This window comes from Colletotrichum tamarilloi (genome assembly GCF_030869305.1).
Source record: "Colletotrichum tamarilloi strain Tom-12 chromosome Unknown Scaffold_1.1, whole genome shotgun sequence".
Lineage (NCBI taxonomy): Eukaryota > Fungi > Ascomycota > Sordariomycetes > Glomerellales > Glomerellaceae > Colletotrichum > Colletotrichum tamarilloi.
This window is the reverse complement of record NW_026849384.1, coordinates 1,818,148-1,830,829: the sequence shown is the minus strand read 5'-3', so window position 1 is coordinate 1,830,829 and position 12,682 is coordinate 1,818,148. Positions and strand designations below refer to the sequence as shown.

General features: G+C 55.1%; 5 protein-coding genes across 5 annotated transcripts; 3 read left to right on the top strand and 2 right to left on the bottom strand.

The window, feature by feature from the left end:
• Positions 1-749: 749 nt before the first annotated feature.
• On the top strand, positions 750-2,145 carry CTAM01_00598 (uncharacterized protein; the record flags this gene model as incomplete). Its single annotated transcript, XM_060516649.1, has 2 exons — positions 750-1,343; positions 1,453-2,145. 2 exons carry the CDS (start codon positions 750-752, stop codon positions 2,143-2,145), a joined length of 1,287 nt encoding a protein of 428 aa, XP_060389275.1.
• Positions 2,146-2,769: 624 nt separating this feature from the next.
• CTAM01_00597 (uncharacterized protein) lies at positions 2,770-5,988 on the bottom strand (the record flags this gene model as incomplete). The annotated part of the gene is made up of 1 exon (XM_060516648.1): positions 2,770-5,988. One exon carries the CDS (start codon positions 5,986-5,988, stop codon positions 2,770-2,772), a length of 3,219 nt encoding a protein of 1,072 aa, XP_060389274.1.
• Positions 5,989-7,423: 1,435 nt separating this feature from the next.
• On the top strand, positions 7,424-8,728 carry CTAM01_00596 (uncharacterized protein; the record flags this gene model as incomplete). Its single annotated transcript, XM_060516647.1, has 1 exon — positions 7,424-8,728. One exon carries the CDS (start codon positions 7,424-7,426, stop codon positions 8,726-8,728), a length of 1,305 nt encoding a protein of 434 aa, XP_060389273.1.
• Positions 8,729-11,263: 2,535 nt separating this feature from the next.
• On the bottom strand, positions 11,264-11,658 carry CTAM01_00595 (uncharacterized protein; the record flags this gene model as incomplete). Its single annotated transcript, XM_060516646.1, has 2 exons — positions 11,264-11,487; positions 11,529-11,658. The coding sequence occupies 2 exons, from the start codon at positions 11,656-11,658 to the stop codon at positions 11,264-11,266; spliced, it is 354 nt and encodes a 117-aa protein (XP_060389272.1).
• Positions 11,659-11,685: 27 nt separating this feature from the next.
• CTAM01_00594 (uncharacterized protein) lies at positions 11,686-11,982 on the top strand (the record flags this gene model as incomplete). The annotated part of the gene is made up of 1 exon (XM_060516645.1): positions 11,686-11,982. The coding sequence occupies one exon, from the start codon at positions 11,686-11,688 to the stop codon at positions 11,980-11,982; it is 297 nt and encodes a 98-aa protein (XP_060389271.1).
• Between the last annotated feature and the right edge of the window lie 700 nt (positions 11,983-12,682).

Here is a 12,682-nt window from a genome sequence, read left to right as displayed (position 1 = left end):
ACGTCGAGTGTATTAGTAGTTTTCTTGAGTCCAAAGATATACTCCAGAGGACCTTTCTTCATGTGAAGCTGTGATGTTCCCGAGGTACAGATACCTATTGATGGCATTTCTATGCATAATCAGAGGAAAGCATCATTCAAGCTATGATATGCCTTGGTCAATGTTCCCTCATACTTGAGGTCGTGTCGGTCATCGTCCTTTGCAGGGGTGAGCTGTGTCGCAGCGACCAATCGCGTGGCTCCCCGTCTTCTCCAGGCTTCCAAAACGGACCCTGTCAGCCCTGCCGGGGCCCAATGACACCGGGCAAAATCAACTGCAGTAGTGACAGTACATAGTGACGGGACCCTTAGCTGATCCCTGCGGGAAAGCTACTTCGTATTACTGAGCACCTAGAGGTCCCCGCGGCCTCCAGGTGTTGCCTTACGTATTATCTTACGGATGATAATACAAGACTCTCGCTCGCCCGTCTTGGCCAGTGCAGGAAGGAGGGAGATCGACTTCCTACATCCGGGGGATTCCCTTTTTCTCTTCTCTTATATCGTTGAAGCTGGTTCAATGGCGTCCACGATACATCTCGCATTTTCGGTCTTTGCTCACTGACTTTATCGTGTACATCCTCTCGTCCTTCGGCCTCGTCTCCCGACGCCGATTCGCCCTCCGCTCGAACCACGACCCGAACCAACGACCACCGACGGTTAAGCTCGAGCGCAACGCCGCCGCTGAGCTCACCCCGAAAGAAAGAAAAAGCCATGGGCCTCCTCAACGGCATCCGCCTGAGCGCCCGCCGCCTCCTCCGCTCCCGCCCCTTCCGCAACCTCGCCCTCCTCGTAACCCTCTACGTCCTCCTCGACGCCCTCCGCTACCAGCGCCGCGTCACCTCGGCCCCGCGCCACGACCCCTCCCGCCCGCGGCGCGCGGAGCGCATCTACATTGCAGGAATGCACTACAACGACGCCTCCGTGATCCGGACACACTGGAATAAAGCTGTGCTAGACCTCGTCGAGGCGCTTGGGCGCGAGAATGTCTATGTGTCGGTGTACGAGAGCGGGAGCTGGGACGATACCAAGGCGGCGCTGAGGGAGCTGGACGGGGTGTTGGAGAAGAGGGGGGTCAGGAGGAATGTGGTGCTTGACGAGAGGACGCATGCGCAGGAGGTGGAAGATGTTCCTGCGGAGGGGGAGGAGAGGGAAGGGTGGATTACGACGCCGAGGGGGAAGAGGGAGATGAGGAGGATACCGTTTCTTGCGAGGCTGAGGAATTTGACGTTGCGGGATTTGTGGAAGTTGGGGGAGGAGGGGGAGATGTTTGATACGGTGCTCTTTTTGAATGATGTTGTGTTTACGGTAAGACTTGCGTCTCTCTTCCTTTTTGAATATGGGCAGCGAGCGGTAACACTGCGCATGTGAATCACCTCAAAGGCAAGAGCGGGGGAGCTAACATGGAAGACTCTAGACCGAAGACGTCCTCGCGCTGCTCGACACCAACGGCGGCATCTACGCCGCAGCCTGCTCCCTCGACTTCGCCCACCCGCCCTCCTACTACGACACCTTTGCGCTGCGCGACTCGGCGGGCCAAGCGACGCTGATGCAGCGGTGGCCGTACTTCCGCTCCGAGGCGAGCCGCGCCGCCATGATGGCCTACTCGGACGCCGTGCCCGTGCGGAGCTGCTGGAACGGGATCGTGGCGATGCCGGCGGCGCCGTTTTTGGCGAATCGGCGGGGCGCGGCTGGGGGTATCAAGAGGCTTGCGTTCCGCGGGGTGGACGATTCGTTGGCTGAGGAGGCGCATCTCGAGGCGAGCGAGTGTTGTCTCGTTCATGTGGACAATCCGTTGTCGGAGCAGTTGGGGGTGTTTGTGAATCCGAGGGTGAGGGTCGGGTATTCGCCTGCTGCGTACGAGGCTGTGAATCCGGGTGGTGGCAGGGGTTGTTGGCTTTCTGTGTGGAGGATTGTGGTTGGGGTTTGGGAGGGACGGGTGAGGCGGGTGTTGACGAGCGAGAGGGTTAAGGAGTGGGTTGTGAGGAAGAGGTTGAAGGAGTGGGAAGCTCGCGGTGGTGGTGACCAAAAGATGAGGAGCGAGAAGGGGGTTGATTGTTTGATAAATGAGGGGCAGGTGCTTGTGTACAATGGATGGGCTCACGTATGAAGTAAAGGATGGAGAGGATGGTGAGAAAGATAGAGAAGGAGAAAAAGATACCCATTGGATGTGTTATTTTCTGTAGATATATCATACCTTGTGACGTACAAAAATCAGTTACGCTCATGTCCCCTCCTGTTGGTTTTCTGGTCCGACTATTTTACACATATCAAATGAAGTGTTCTCAAAGACTGATTAAAGAAAAAGAGTTCACCACCGGTGTGGCTACATCTCTTGGTGCTCATGCTGGGATTCGAACTCGGATACTCTCGCTAAGCCTGTCGTCGAGTAGGCTGCTTGGCGTATAAATTGACTGTCGACCTTTAACCATTTCCACCACCCAGCCAGTTTGTCCTGACCTCCCGACCTAGAGAGGCGCCTGCTGTTGCTGGTGACGGGATTGGGATTGAGGCGGGGTATATACCTTTGGTCCTGTTGTATATTCAGAGTATTCCTATTTTCATTCTAAGATAGGTTAAGTAGGTATTATCGCCAAACCAACAAATGTTCCACCTGTGTTTATATTCGTATCCCTCCTTCCTTTCCTGTGGACTATAAGAAGATATCTCGCTTGAATTTCTCGATATAGGATGTGACAAGGTTTCGTCAATTTCTTGTTGGTCCCTCCTAACCTCACTCAATGATAACGTCCGACGTGCGAGCAACTACAGGCATCGCCCCAATCTCGGCGAAGAACCGTCGCAACTCGGGGTCCTCGTCTGTCTCTTTATTGACCAGAACAGCCGTCTTTGTCTCTTCGTCAGAGGCCTGGATTTCTCGAAAGTGATGGGACCTCTTGAGTGCGGGTTTCCTTTTGGGTATATTCAGCGGCTTCACGTGGAGCTCCGCTTCCGATTGTTCAAAAGTACAGTCCGTAGGTGGACCGTAGTTGTCATCCTCATCTTCTTCCTCGTCATCGTCAGAGAAGGTCATGAGGTCCTCGAAGGGTTGAGATGTCGTCGGTGCTGAGGCTACACCACCCTGGTCCTCCCAGGTCTGGTCTGCGGTGAATGCTTCGGGAGATAAGGGGCTAACGAGGTACGCCCCATCATCATCAACGACATTCTCTGTTCCCACCTCGTCTACAAGGCCGTCGATGTACGTTCCCTCTCCATACCCCTCATCCTCATCATCGTTCATCTGGTCGTCGCTATCCGCCCCGTTCTCTTCGTCGCCTATCTCACCTTCGTCATCAACACCAACACAACACCTCAATCCGCTCTCCCTTCCACTACGTCTGCCCTGGTCCCGAGTTCTCAACCTCGAGCCAAATTCCTCCTCCGGATCAGCAAGCAACTCCAGCAACGCCCCCTCCTCGTCGAGCAGATTACACTCCCTCGCGATACCCAACGCCCCAGACGCCGCAGCAGCAACGAGGCGCCCGCCTAACCCAGAGCTTACGACCCGCGGGACGTCGTTCATCTGCAGCACGTCGAGGAGCGAGATACCGTGCATGCTTAGCTCGTGAAGCTGCGTGGAGGTAAGGTACCCCCGCCGCTCTGCGTCCGCGGCGCGGAGTTTTCGAAAGGCGGGTAGGGCCGTGGAGGTTCGTCTGTGCGAAGGGTCCGTCGAGAATGACGGAGATGAAGGGGACGGGAGAGGGGAGTGAAGGTCTACCACGGCCAGCATGTCGTTGATAGCGTCTGCTGACCACTGTACGGAGCGGATGGCTTGTAGGAGGCGTGTGTACTCGCGCCTGCGCGGGTGGGAGGGGAAGTTTCGAGCGTAGTCTCCTGATCTGGGGGTTAGGGGTAGGGGCAGGATGGGTTCGACGAGGTCGGTTTGGGGTTCGAGGGGGTTTATGGAGGGGGAGGGGATGCAGTGGAGGACGAGGTAGCGGAGGATGTTTGCGTTGCGGGCAAGGTGGGTTTGGAGGGTGCTATAGGGGGTCGTTTGGGGGAGGGAGAGGCCGCGAGCGATTGTGGTGAGAGGGATGAGGGCGGATGGTGAGGAAGGGTGGTAAGGGGGAAGGAGGTCTTTGTCGGTTGTGGGAGAGAGGGGGGATCCGTGGTCGGGGTGGGATGTGGTTGCGTAGATGTCGAGGAGGTCATCTATCTCTTCTTCGTCTTCTTCGCCCTCGCTCGGGGAGGCTGGGGATGCCTTAGAGATCGGGGAGAGAGAGCCTGCGTTATCCGAGGAGTCTGAGGAGTAGACGGAGGAAGAGCGTCGCGGGGATGCAGGTGACTTTGGCTTTGATATCCAGTGTTCGTCTTCCACGGTGGTTGACTTGAAGAACTGGCTCGTACTCTCAAAGACTGTCCTCATGGGTGTGCTATCGAATTCACCAGCTTTCGTTGTCGTGAACCCATCTCCTTTCTCGGCCGCGTAGGATACCTCGGAAAAGGTGAGGGCTCTGGGGCTATGTTCCAACGAGTCTTTGCGGAGGGGGAACGTCAGCGGACTCTCTGATGCCGCGTTGAACTCTGCATTTGCCCTGGTAATGCTCATGACCAAAGCCTGGGGACAAACATCGGAGTAACTCGATCTCTCATTGTCGTCATACCAACCCAGTCCGGCGACGGGGCGAATAATCTCATGAGCAGGAGTCGGAGGGAGGTTCTCCTCTTCATCAGCATCGGCCTGCCACCCTTCAAATTCTCTAGAGAAGGAGCCCAGCATATCCCCAATCGAACGCTCATGTCCCTTGGAATACTCAGAGAAATCAAACAACACCTCCGCATCCGGCGTGGAGTTCGATTCTGCCTCGTTCGTCTGGTCATCACCAGTCCCATCGACGACATCCGCCCCCGAGATCAAGGGGTCCGGAACCGCCGCCTCTTCGACCATACTTCTCAAATCCTCAAAGTACAGCGACGGCAGATGAGGCTCACTGCCCTCGCCGTCAGAGGGGTCTTCTTCCGCGGTGGATGTCCCATCGCTGGAGTAGTCGACCAAAGTCATCTCCAATCCCTCCTCTCCCGCCGTCAAGGATCCTCCAGGCCCCTGGACCGTCGTCAAAGAGCCCGAGGCCGCGCCGTTCGTCGGATGCAACCGCAGTCCGTCTCTCATTACCACACCACACACTTCGAACGCAGGCATATCCTCTCCTATCTCCTTCTTTTGCGCCTCCGACCTGTGACGTTGAGCATTAGCACCTTCTTCTGCCTCGTGACCACACGGACGTGAAGACTCATCAACAGCCCATGACCAGCGCCGGCTGTGATCGTGGCGAATTACCTCTTCCGCTTCATCGCACTCCTCTTCAAGCTTCTCATCCTCTTCATCACGTCCGCCGCGCCCGCACTCGCACTCACGTCCACCGTCCCTCCAATCCCCAAACTCCTGCTCGTCGAAGTCGTCGTCATACTCCTCCCGAACCGCCGCCTTGTCCCGGCGACGGTCCTCTTCGGCGGCAGAGAGAACCCAGCCATCGTCGTATCGAGCGGTTCCTTTCCCCCCACTCCCGTAGACCGTCGTCGTGGTTCCGAACCGAACGTGTAGCGCGTCGTCGTCTGCGCTGAGGTACTTGAACTTCTGACTTGGCCTCACCCGCCGTTCAGCGTCTTCCGTCCGCCGGATGAGCTCGATGAGCGCCGCGGGGGACTCACCTCTGAGCAACAACTCCGTCTCCCTGACGCCCTGGGCCGGAGGGGCCGAGGGACGGTGTGTGGGTGACTGGGCGCCGCCGTATACGGAAGAATCGGGTGCGTCGTAGCTGTATGTGTCCTGTGGACAGTTGCGCTTGGACTCTCTATCTTCGTCTTCGTGGGTTTGATCGGTGGTGGGAGAGTAACACTCCGACGTCTTGGTCGTCGACGTCGTAGGGCGGTGACGGTATGGTTCGCGGGATGATCTCGAGGGCCTTCTTCTGTTGGACGTCCAGCGTCCAAGGGATGGCCATGTGAAGCCCATTGTTCCTCGAGATTCGGAAACTTAAATTATTCTCCCTAGCGATTGTTTTTGCGCGCCCAAAGGAAATGGAAATCTAGATAAGAAGTAGGAAAGAAGTCGAAGAAGGAAGCAATGGACTAGTCGACAAATGTAAGATGAAGCTGGGCTGACTCCTTTTTGACCTAGATGGAACTTAAGGAAGGGCCACTTTCTCTCCTTTTGGCCGCTACCTGATGCTCGAAAGAATGGTATCTGCCCTATAAAGAAGTAGCCTTTGACTGGCCCCTTGCTCGTCAGGCAAGGGGAGGAAGAAGCACCAGAGGCTGTCATGTCAAAGAAAAGGAGGCTTCCTCATGGTATTCTTTGACTTTTCCTTGTTCCTAAATGGGGACCTGTAAAACATCATTGGCCGTTGATTCGAGGGCCTGGAACAGCATGCAACGAACATGACAATGATGTTGTTGATTCTAATTCGATTCAGTATGATTTTGACGTCTGTCTTTGAAGAGTTAACAGTTTTGAAACATTCAGTTCTTCAGGAGAAAAGATGTCTTCTGGATTCCTCAATAATGATCCTCATAGTCATGGAAAGGGAGGGGAAAATATTGAATCCTAGCAAACATCAACGCCCGGACGTCCTTATCCGAGAACCCTTCTTGAACGGAGCAGAGTTTCCAGAAACAGAACAAGAAAAGTTTCCGGATGAAGATATCCCTTGTTTCGACAATTGGATGTAGACCGCACTGTCTTGACTGTTCTCGACGACGACGCCCAGCCAGTTGGCTACCTCGACGTATCTGCCTTATCTCCTTCGTATGTTGATTACCCTCAAAGAAACAAAAACCACTGAGGACGAGCGGGACCGCTTGCTCGTCTTCACCAGATGGGCCAGCATTAGAAACAAGGTGATGTGAGAAAGATGCCGCCGTCTAGCTCGGGATCATTACGAGTGCCTCTGTCTATCCAGAAGGAACCAATCCCAGCTGTCTGCCGAATTTTAGGGAAAGTGAACAACCTGGTTGTCGAGCATCACGAATGAGAAAACTGCAGCATTAGTTCCAAGACAAAGTCCTCATAAAAGCCACCTTCAAACTGTGTACCTAGCAGGGAAGAATAACATGAAAAAAAAACACGAGGCATTGTATTGTCCCGCCCTCTTTGTCCACAGCCCGAAATACCTCTCCTCGTCGATACAAAAGGCTCAAGTCGAAACCTCTCAAGAAGAGAGACAGACCGAGAGATAGAGAGTCTCTCAAGAAGCCAGTCGTATCAACCAGCCACGAATCGAAACCCAAAACCCCGTTTCCAGCCTCCAGGGGCTAAACCCTCAAAACTCAAGCAACCCAACCCCCCGAGATCGATTAAGACAGAGGTCTAGATGACATACGGTAGAGGTACGTCAAATTTCGAAATATCACCGGGGGTGGTTTCGTGCCCCAGAAGTCGAACGAGAAAGATGTGCTGGGAAAAGCAAATAATCTACACAGACTGCCACCACAGCGTCTTCGAAGACATAGACTGCGCAGACTACAAGACGCAACAGGCGCGCAAGCTCAACCCACACGACTCCAGCTTCACCTCCTCCTCCTCCGTCAACTCTGCCGGCTCTGCCCGCAATCATCATCATCATCAGCTCAACACCAGCAGCGCCAACAACGCCAAAAGAGCACGACGAACCCGCAACCCCCGCTCCCCGTGGATGTTCCTCCTCTGTCCCTGCTTTCCCTGCCCCTCCACCCCCTCCACGCCGCCACCGCCGCAAGCCCACGAAGAGCCCGGTGTCTGCCGCGGAAGGAAACGCTGCATGAGTCCCGTTGGGGGAAAGTGTCCCCGTTGCGTCCAGGACAAGGCCGTTGCGGCGATGCAGGCCGTTCCTCCGTCGACGCCGACGCTGGCGAGGACGCGGTATCAGCAGCAGAGGCGTCCGGAGTTGGGGGGGAATAATGGTATGAATGATACTTACGGTGTTCCAGGTGCTTCAGGAGATCGAAATCGGGGGCAGAAGGCCCCGCGGCGGGGGGATAATGTGCGTCGATATCAAGACTCCGGCGCTCCGGGCCAGCCGACGGGTGGTCACGAGGGGAACGGCACGAGGAGAGATGGGGGGAACGCTGACGGTAGAAGTGGCGGAGGAGGTGTTGCTGGTGCAGTTGAACATAGTTCAAGGGGTGGTAGATCTCCGACGTCGCCGTGGTTCAATAAGCGATTTCACGACGCTCGCGGGGAGGAAGCCAGCCAGCAGCAGCAGCATCGTCGAGGAGAGCAGCAAGGTGCCCAGCAAGCACATCTTCACCAGCGGCCTCAAGAGCAGCGGATCCCGGTAAGTCACGATGGACAACGACAGCAGCAACAGCAACATCAAGTGCAAAAGAGACCAAGTGGTCTTACATCGCCCCTTCCCACGCAGCCCGAGCCAATACCCTCATACGTCCGTGGATCTACTTTCCACCTCCTCCCCGCGCCCCTGAAAATCAAAAAGAAGAAAAGCAAACAAGAGACGTCCCCTCGTGCGGTAGAGGGGACGGCCGATATGTCCGAAGGGCTAACCCGTAGTTCGGCGAGCGTAGGCCGTCCTCTACAAGTGAACGCCACCCATCAAACAGGAGAACAACGGAGCAGCCGGGATCAGCAACAGGGAGACCACCGCGCAGTAGTCAGCAGCTCGGAGCCACGCATCACAGAAGCGAAATGTACCCCCGAGTTGCCACTGGAGGAGCTGATGGATGAGGTTGAGATGCTGTGGCGGAGGGTCCCCAATTAGGAGTAATGGTGAGCTTTAGCCGCGTGGCTGGTGAAGAGGGGGATGGGAAGCATTCCTCTGGTTGCAAAGTAGAGAAATAGAGTAGGTCATGTTTCCAGCGATCTGGCCATCCTTGTCCCAGCCGGCCATCGCCTCCCAAAGCAATCATACCTTAGTGTACCATGTCTGAGGGCCGCTGAGAGAAGGTTCAATTTGGGAGCCCATTGGGAATCTGACGTGCATAACTTGGGGACGAGTAAACTTTCAAAGGGTCTAGCGGAAGGAAACAAGCTCAAGGCAGAGAGAATAAACAACAACAATGTCACAACCCTCTTTCTTTTCATGTTGATACAGATTCGTGGCCTCTGTGTTAGTTCAATCAATGACTGGCTTGTCTGTTGTGCGTCAGGTGGAACGAACATGGTCTCAGGGAACGGGTGTGCCTGTCTGGTGTAGAACTGCATCGGTTCAAAGAAGCGAGTAACCGGTACGTATCGTATTGGCCTAACAAAGAAGAAGAAATGCTGATGCCTTGTTACGACGCGGTCGAAAGTCCTAGGAAGAAAAAAAGAGGTGGCCGCAATTAATCGGCGAAGCGGAGTTTGGTGATAGGCTGCTCTATTTCCGCAAAGCTGATTGGTGACGGAGGGACACCCATAGGGCTGACCGACGGGCAGACAGTTGGGGTCGGGATCGCTGATTCGTGACCGCCTACGTGTCGTCGATACACGACGGGCTTCTTGAGCCAATGGGATGGCGGCATAGGCTTTGCGGATGAACCGATACCCGTTGGAATGAGGGGGGTTCCTAACGAGTCCTAACTCTTGCGTTCTTTTTAGGGCCCCGGAATACGATACGGGGTACGGGATTCGGCGTGTTCAGGAACGGTCATGTAACGTGTAAGTGACGAGGCGGCTAAGTTATTGAGTAGGTACACAGGACGATGTGACGCCGCCTCTCTCCTGCGTTCGGGGTAAGTCATAGTGTGGACGGTGAGCCGGGAACCGATTTTGAGTCAAAAAGCTTGCTTGCTTTGAGTTTCTTGCTTCTTTCATCTGTCGGTATACAGCTTGGATTGGCTTGCGTTAAAGTTACTGGGACAGGTGGACAGCCACGCCAGCCCTATGTGTGGAGAGGAACCGGGAGGGTTGTGCGAGTGCGAGTGATGATGGTGGTGAGCAATTGGTTGACCAAGGTTCGTTTGAATGTGTTCCTGCGAGCAGACGCGCATCCGTCATGCGACTTTCCCTGCGCCAAAGTCCTGTGCAGCAAACAAGCATACACGACTGAGTACGAATCCCTGGGTACGGATTCGTTGGTGATATGCGCAACCGCGCAATCCAGCACCGTCAGAGCAACACGCCAAGCTTCAATCAACGCAAGCTAGGTGACGACTGACGGACGAGTCAAGACATGCAGGTCCATGTTATTGCTGTTCGTGCCCTAGATTTCCAGACTCCGACTGTCCCTGAACCCCGATTAGGTGAAATGCGAACGGTCGCTCGTGCGAAGCTGCGGGTTACGAGCTGTCAATGGCTCAGAATCCTCAACCTTCAAACTGTAACCCTGGTACCGCGTGCTCTGTACCGAACGTCATTCGGCCGACCCAGACCAGACTGGTGGGTGGGCTTTGCTTGGCTAATCAGACTGGGTGTGTAATCTTGGTGGGTGGGATGGAGAATCAGAGCGCCCGCTGGCCATTCCGACCCCTGCCTGTCCCGTGGTCTCTAGTGACAGGCCGGACGAAAATGCCGACCTTGACCGGAAGTTGAAGCAAAGCTTTTTGCCTGCTCCAGCGTTTTCTTCTCTCCTGGTCTGTGGATGCGCTGGCTTGATCGGCCCCCAACAGTAAGCAGAGGCCATGGCAGTTGGTCCGCAGTGGACCGTTTTCAATAAACTCCACATATCACGGACCACGAGTTGATGGAGACTGGTGATATCAGCAACGCGCGAGAAATGGTATCCGTACGGGCGCCAAGGGCGTCATTGGTCAATTTCCGCGTTGAGAGGTGACATAATGAAGAGGGTTGGTGTTGGTCTCAATTCAAACTGGACCCCGTCTGCCGTTTTGGGCAAACGCAAGGGGAGCCCTGATCTGCTGGTCGTTGAGAAGGCCTATCGCAAAGACGTAGGTACGCATCACAGTGGATGGCAGCATGGCATTGCTGCGACCTTGAGGGCCTGCGGAGGAGGCTGAGGGCCCTTTGAGACTCTGAGTGACAGAGGAGCGGAATTTGGAGTATGTAAGACAGCCAACAGTTCGCTTGGGAATGGTCCCAGGTTGGCGGAGAATGAAACGACCCAGTGGAAAGTCATGGATCGGGCTGGCGGGTGGAGATTGATGAGCGGGTTAGCTTTGGGACTTTGGTTCTGATGGGCTGATTTTGACGGGGGTAAGCGAGAGAGACTCAGAGCGAGGCCAAATTAAGTCTAATCCCTGACCCAGTTTCCGAGTGTAAAAAAGGTACCGTGCATGAGACTATGAGTCTTGTCCAGTCTTGCTCATGTCTTGGTTCTCATGAGGACTCTTAGCTTGCCGCCCTACCGTTAGCGGCCTCAAAGCCACGACCGGTGCAACAGGTGTGCAGGAGAGAGGGCCATAATAAGGTAGGTAGATAGCGAGCTATGCTGTGCTGTGGTGACTGGCGAGCTTGGCTGTGCAGATGCGTTTCTGGTCACTCGTATGTTAATCTGGACGAAAGCGTCCCGACTCCAAGGGCGCTGGTGAGGCTGGACAGCCAAATCGTTCCCTACATAGAGGTTTCGAGTGTATCCGTAGTCCGTACAGAGTACGAAGTACTGCGTAGGGAGGCACTGTCACCTGTGGACAACGGCGAGAGATGAGGATGCCCAATAGCCCACTTCAGCCCATCTTCAGCGGTGCATGTTGAAACTTGATCGAACCTTGCGATACGCCCCCATCTGTGGTCACGCCTTGCTGCCGTCTCCATTTGTGAAGTGACTCTGTGCAGAGGGAGATGTTCTGGCGCCCGTCCGGCTGGCGCACCCTGCTTTCGAATACAGTACCGGACCAGACCCTTGCGTTTCCCGCTTCTCGGGACCCATCAAGATTTGCGAGCTGGAGAAGGCAGCCGTCAATCCGATACATCGTTCTGACGGGTTGTACTTTGTACTATTTGGGGTTGGCAATGGGTTTGCGTTTCCCGCCCCTCGAATGGAGCATTCAGGGACGAGAGAATTCGTCTGCCTCCTGTGAGGTGCGCGGCGGTATGGAAGTTGGATGGGTGCAATGCACCATGGTGAGCTGTGCTTGAACTCCCAAGCTGGACCGCAATGACAAACAGCAGTAAATGTGACAAGCAGCAGCAGCAGCAGCAGCAACAACAACAACAACAACAGACACGGAGTCGGAGTCGGGGCCAAAGGCTGGTTGAGGTTCCATTGTTTTGCTGACAGCAGCGTCATTGGTAGCATAGGAATTGAGACGTCAAGTTGCAGTGCAAGGTGTTCATTTCTGACACCCAGTGACCCAGGGTAGCGAGGACAACTAGCATCTGGTGTTCCGGGTTGCCGTTACTCTGGCGGCTGGGTGTCTCTTAATGGGGCAGAGTATTGGTGATGGTATCATTGCTTCGAGGGAAGTGATGCGAGGTGATGAGAGGTAGTCGGTGCTAATCGTGTACTTTGATGCTTGATTCGGGGGGGCTGTGCTCATGGGGTTGTCCACCGCCGTGCAGTTTGAGCAGCGGGCAGCATAGCTGCGGTGACCCTAACAGCGGGTCTTTCCAATGTTCAGGTGGCCCGGATTGAGGTGCAGCCAACATTGTTTGGAACGAGTGGAGTTTTGGCTTGTTGCCGGCGGGCGGGCTTAACGGAAAATACTGGCGAGAAATCTTCATTTCCATGTTGGACGAATGATTGCTGGTGAAAAGGCGAGTCGATGGGACTCTGGGAGGTTGAGACCGAGGAGACCGAGGATGGGACTGTGGTGGAAGATGGCAGAATTGAGGACAG